At 32.1% G+C, this 6,884-nt stretch overlaps 1 protein-coding gene across 1 annotated transcript in view; it reads left to right on the forward strand.

The window, feature by feature from the left end:
- Positions 1 to 2,733, forward strand: part of LOC106874658 (uncharacterized) — a 68,483-nt gene extending 65,750 nt beyond the window's left edge. The window contains exon 2 of the mRNA XM_052973181.1: positions 510 to 2,733. Coding sequence (XP_052829141.1) covers positions 701 to 2,182 — 1,482 coding nt within the window. The 5' untranslated portion in view covers positions 510 to 700 and the 3' untranslated portion in view covers positions 2,183 to 2,733. The remainder of the gene's footprint in view (positions 1 to 509) is intronic.
- Positions 2,734 to 6,884: the final 4,151 nt, after the last annotated feature.

Below are 6,884 nucleotides of genomic sequence, written 5' to 3' on the forward strand. Positions count from 1 at the left end.
TCTTTTGAATTATGAACATATTTACATCATAAGGGTTTTTTCGTTGTAAGGCTTTCTTTTTTAGTTGATTTTCAGCTAGCAAGACTTATCGTAGATGGCATAATAAGTCACACCCGGACAAGGTCGGGTTATACTGCTAGTATATATATATATATATATAAACACTTCTCCAAAACCATGAAACTGAGATTTGTTTTGACTGGGTCAAGTTTCCAAACCTAAGCGGCAACAACAATTTTAATTAACCCTTTCATTAATGACAACCTTAATGTACAAGTCAGTATTATACTCTAAATTTTTAATGCAAATATTTTCACTTATGGTGACCTGATACAAATTTGACTAAATTTTCAAATAACAAGATTCCTTAAAAATTATCAAAATTTGGTTTCAAATAATTGCCAATTAATTGCTATTTTTACCAATTTTGTATAAACTTGTGTTATTTCTCAAGTATATAAAGCTGGTTGTTACATGGCACTTTTTATATGTTATTCATTATTTTTCAGATAATTTTGAGCATTCATGGAATAAGATATCGCATCTGGAAACAGTCACTAGAGTATATATTAAGGTCTTATATTTTCATTCATTTGTTCAGTTTTTCTATAAAATCAAATTTTGTTTTCCAAATTGAATTCATTAATTATATTAGGAAGTGATTGCATTTAATTTACATTATTTTCCTTCAAATCTAGTTATGAAAATGTTTTCTGGAGTTTATAACCAAAGTTGCTTAGTAAAATATGATAAACATTTGTATAAAATCAAATTAATGTATAAAGATACTAATCCCTTGACGAATGTTGAAGCTAGAACTGAAAACAGTGGTGAAATTGAAGAAGTTATTCGTGCTATATTAAATTTATTTCTGACAGATGCACAAGTGCCAAGTAAGATTCTTACCTTAAATTATTTGATTGATATTTCATTTAAGTTTTGGAAAATTACTCAAACGATAAATTTTTATTCAAATGGGAAGAAACTGAAATGTAAATTTTACATTAAGTTATCCATTTATTCTAATCAGTCAATGCATATTAATTATATGACTGTTAATAACATTAGTGATTGTAAAATGAAACAGAAATTTCCCTTGCCCCCCACTTCTTCCCCTTCCTCCTCAAACAGGTATTTCTGTAACAAAGGTCCTCTGGCAGATCTTAGGAATATGAAATTGAGAAAGAAGCATCATTTGATTACCAGTGGAATTGATGCCTCATTCAAAGAACATTTCTTAAGCCACTCAAGCTACCTAGGAGAACATTTAGCTCATCTGAATATTCAAAATAACTCAACAGCTCTTAGAAGACTTGATCTGTTCTCTGGAAATGGCACTGAAAATTGCAATACATTATTTCTACATAGCCACAATGAAAATAATTTAAAACCAGCTCCTAAATTACACTCAAGTGCTCATCTTAATTCATTTAATTCATTATTATTTAATAAAAACCAAAATTACAGTATAGGTGACTTGTTAAAAATACAATTGCAGCAAAATGCTGCTAAGACAAAAGAGAGCAACTCTTTGCAATATTTTATCTTATTAATCAATCGGTGCAAATTATCTGAAGAATATGCTTCACAGTTTTGCAAATACACAGAATATCATTTTTCTGCTTTTGACCGAGCACAAAAGATTAAGAGCTGCTTAAAAATTAAGACAGTTGTAATAAAATATTTAACATGTTGTTCTCTGAATTACCGCTCAAGAAATCAGATTACTGGAACCTACTTACGGAAAAACCAGTCTGCTAAAAAGAAACATATTTGGTTTAAAAAGAGGATGCAAGGACAATCTCCAAGAGAAATAGTAAAGAAAACTTGTTGTATTAGGAAAATCTCTTTTAAGAATCAGATTAGAAAATGGAAATTGAAGAAGAATGATCAGAAAAGTTTGAAAACAGAAGAAGATTCAGAGAAGATAAAACTGGAAAATCTGAAGAAGTTGCAAAAGGAAGTGCCAGAGAAACTAAGCACAAAAGCTCCAAAGAGGTCAAGAAAGGAAGATCTGAAATTTAAAAAATTCAACAAAGGTAGTAGTAGTCGAAATACTGCCACTGATGTTCAGAATGAGATATTCTTCAGACCAAATGACAGATATTCTGTTCAAATCCAAGAACTTCAAGAAGACCTTAAACTTCAATATTTGGCTAATTTGACAACAGAGTTGGATTGATTTAATGACAGAAGCTTTTGTTTTTCTTTTTGTTTTCATTTTGTCTAAATTTCTTTAACCAACAGCAAGAATATTTATTTCAAATGATTGTTATACTAGTAGTATAACAATCCATGATTATTTTGAAAATTGTAAGATGGAATTGTATAATTTTTTGAGCCATTAGAACCTTGAGATGATGTAAAAGTCCATTTCAGTAGTATTAAAGGTGCAATCTCAAGAAACATCTAAAAGATTTTATAAAGAATAAAAAGGTTTGAATGGTACAACAATGCACTATAATACAAAAAATGGACTATATACCTGTTGTAATTTAGTTATCCATAGTCTGATGATATTTCGGAATACAATTCCTTCTTCAGATATTCTTAAATGGAGTCACTGCTTTTATATTCTTATGTCTTCTGCTTTGTGAGTTGTCTGTTATTTTTCACTTTATGTTAAAAAGTAAACAGTATTAACTATGGAGCAAAATCAAAAACATTATCTATAATATTATTCTGCTTTACTACATTGGTAAATTTTTAACAAATGTTAATACAGTTATTTGAAAAAAACTTTATCATCCTGTGTCTTGTTAGTTTTATGCCGTGTGTTGTTGGCCATCTATATATATAAAGATGAGAATGTGTGTCTGTCTGTCTGTCAGTGTGAATCCCTAAAACTTGAGAACTACACAACCAATTTCATTCAAATTTTACACATGCCTTTTTAACTTCTTGCCTAGTGTGAGCCTACAGTAATATCATATCTCCTCCACTATTGCAGTATTACGTGTCAAAAGTGAAACAATAACATTTCTCTATTGTAATGTCAGATATTTTCTCTTTAATACTGAAACTATTTATGAAATTTCGAAATTATATTCTATGCATAAGGGCTATAACCCCTATGAAAATTCATTTATTTTTGCTGTTGATGAAATTTTAACCATATATATTAGACACAAATGAAGTAATATTTCTAAAATTTCATCTTCTTAGCAGTTTCAAAGACCCCTTCATGCAGACTTAACACTCACAATTTAGTCATTTTATCTAAGCAAAAATTATATACTTAGATTGTGATTTCTGCAATGTGGTGCATAAATTGTCAAGTAAATGAGAAGCATCTTTGCCTCCACTGATTCAGTTGCAAAGTGTTCAGTAAAGTTATTTGGTTGCAAACCTCCTTTGAGTCTTTTTATTATCACTGGGTCACACACAATCCTCCCAATGGTAACATTGATATTTGTACACTGATTGAAAAGAAAGCAACCATTCATACAAAGAATGTTGTCTCCTATGGAAACCTGTTTGGCCATTGAGTTGTTTGTTGGTTGAAGAATTTGGGAAAATATTACCTGGCTTGGAAACAAATGAGGGGTGACAACAAGAAAGGCTTCTGGCTATAGAAAAATCTCTAACAAGTTTTGTCTGACACAAGCAAGCATGGAAAAATGCATGTTGATGATGATATATATTTCATTTAATGGACACAGGATTTATATGTGAGCAACTATAAGTTTTTTGCTCAGATTGTACAATAATCAAATGTGTTCGTGTAGCATGCTACCCTCCATTATGCAATTGTTCATTCTCAAAAAGAGCATGAAACCTAAAGTAACTCTTATAAATCGTGTGTTTATTAAATTATTCTTATCTCTCATTGGATGGAGTACTTTTTGTGTTGAACCTATCAACAATGGAACAGTACCCTATATATATATATTATTCATTTTCTCTCTTTCCTTCTGTCCATCTATATATATGATTACCATCAATGATGTTTTTACCTCTCTTTTTCCATGCCAAAATAGGATGGTTAATGCATGTTGAGGTAGTACTGCTCTTTTTTTTTTTTTATGCCAATCTCCTTGTTTACAGGTCAGGTACTTTATTCCACATTTTCTCAATCTTAATTCTCTAAACTACTAGACTTTTTGTTTATCCAGTATATAAATACACCATTGTTGCCCAAGTGGTATCATTATGAAGTCTCGCAGGGACAAACACTCATGTACATATGTATACTTATATGAGTGTGTGTAATGACTGACTGGCTTCTGTACAGTTTGTATCTATGAAATTTAACTTATAAGGCATTGGTCAACCTAATGCTATAATAGAAGACACTTGCCCAAGCTGGGATTAAACCCAAAATTAAGTGGTTGCAAGTAAAATTCTTAATCATGTAGAGTCAGAAAGAAGAGAATATTTGGTCTACCATTTATCAGTTCAGGTCACATGGATACTCTGATCAAGCAGAAACTATAAGTGCAAACGATGTTTGAGCAAGATTTATTTGATAGATGTCTTGTTCATGTTCCATTTTCATATGGTCTCCTTTGCTAGCTGTTTCCCTTAATACCTATTAATTTTGAGCATGTCCTGGGCTCATTTTATCATTGAACCAGCACTTAAAGAAGTTATTCTTTTTATCATCATCATTTGATATCCTCTTTTCCATGCTTGTAGGGGTTCAGGTGGAATTTGTTGAGACAGATTTTCGACAGCTAGATGCCCTTCCTATTGCCATCCCTTATCTGTTTTCAAACAAGATAATAATTTCCCCATGACCATATGTTTTTCATGGAAGAATGGAAACAAAAACCACTTCTATGACAGTGATGCTCATTTATGACCGTTACATGATGTCAAGATAAGGGTACACACACATATCATCATCATTTATTGTCCATTTTCCATGCTGGCATAGGTTGGACAACTTAACTGGAGCTAATAAGGCTAAGGGGCCACACAAGGTTCCAGAGTTGTTTTGGCTTGGTTTCCCTTCCTTACGCCAACCACTTTACAAAGTATAGCGGGTACCTTTTACATGGCACTGTGGTTTTAGGATATTAACTCTATAGTAGAGGACAGGTCTTCTTGAGTACAACAATGCACCATGTATCTTGGTTCTTTGTCATTTTTGTAAGGCTCAGCATTTTGAGATTGGTCTTATGTGATGTGCTTTCTTTATTGCCCCCAAGGGGCTAAACATAGAGGGGACAAACAAAGGAATTAAGTCGATTAGATCGACTCCAGTGCGTAACTGGTACTTAATTTATCGACCCCGAAAGGATGCAAGGCAAAGCCGACCTCGGCGGAATTTGAACTCAGAACGTAACGGCAGATGAAATACCGCTAAGCATTTCACCCGGCGTGCTAACGTTTCTGCCAGCTCGCAGCCTTTCAATTTCTGTCTACCAAATCCACTTTGGTCTGTTCAGGAGGTGTTGAATTCAGAATGTAAAAGCTTGTAACTAAACACTTCTTGGCATTTTGTCTTTTGCTCTAACAATTCTGCCTGTCCAGCATCCTTAATTGTTTCTAATATAGGCACAAGATCTGAAATCTGGAGAAGAATAGTTAATTAAATTTTCTCAGTACTTGAGTGGTACTTTATTTTATTGACCTTGGATTTGAACTCAGAAAGTAAAGAGCTGGAAGAAATGTCACTAAACACTATGTTTTAAGCTCTAATGATTCTGTCAAGACACTGCTCTTTACAGTAATGGTTTTTGATTTAACAAAAGACCAGAAATTCTGAGAAGGGGTTAGTAGATTACATAGACTCTGGTACTTAACTAGCACTTTATTTTCTCAGGCCCAAAAGTTTGAAAGGAAAAGTTGACCATGGTAGGATTTGAACTCAGAACACATGAAGAGCCAGGAGAAATACTGCAAGGTATTTTTTTCTGATGCTATAGCAATTGAGTTAGTTCTTTGCCTTATTGCATTCTGTGGTAATAATAATTTCAACTGTTGGCACAAGGCCAGCAATTTTTGTGGAGGGGGAGAAGTCGATTACATCAACCCCAGTGCTCAACTGGCACTTATTTTATTGACCCCTGAAAGGCAAAATTGGCTTCAGTGGAATTCAAACTCAGAATGTAAAGACAGACAAAATGCCGCTAAGTGTTTTACCTCGCATGCTAATGATTCTGCCAGCTTGCTGCTTTAGTAATAATGATAATAAACAATGAAAACACGAAGATAACAAAGGGAACTGGGTATTTTTATTCACATGTTATTGGGATCATATTTCAAATTCTTCATATATTCTTTAAAAAAAGGAAAAAAAAAAATAGTTATCTTTTGAGTTTGAATAAGTTGACAGCATCACACATTAAATGATATACATGATAGAGAGTGATTTTGATGAGGAAACAAAAAAAAAGTTTTCCAAAAAAAAAAGATATATTTGTCTTACATTTGAGAAAAAAATTTTTTGTTTTGGCATGACATTACAAATGTAATTAGTAAATGTTCACATAATTTAAAAATATTAATATGAGGGAAAAAAATTTAATAGTTTATAAGTTATAAACTATTAATATTTTGTTTTGTAAAGTGTTTCAGTATGACATTGGCTGAGTGGGCTTAGATTGAAAATTTGAAAATGCTATTCTTTTTCTTTTCTTTTTTCAAATTATATTATTTTCATAATAATCGTTGCATAGGAGACAACCATCTCTCGGCTGTGAAAATAAGACTGGTTCCAGTGAATTTAATACTTATGTTAAACCACTACCCATATATCTTCAATTAATCTATATAAGAGCCTAACTTACTCGGGGTGGATGTCAACTTTAGACTTGTAAAAACAAATGACTAGATTAAACAAAATCCTTAAAAATTCCCAGAGAGCAACTGAATTCACATACACATACATAAAAAAACTCAACCTAATGATACTTTAAATATTTCTCTGAGGTAAT

Source organism: Octopus bimaculoides, chromosome 15, assembly GCF_001194135.2.
Source record: "Octopus bimaculoides isolate UCB-OBI-ISO-001 chromosome 15, ASM119413v2, whole genome shotgun sequence".
Classification (NCBI taxonomy): domain Eukaryota; kingdom Metazoa; phylum Mollusca; class Cephalopoda; order Octopoda; family Octopodidae; genus Octopus; species Octopus bimaculoides.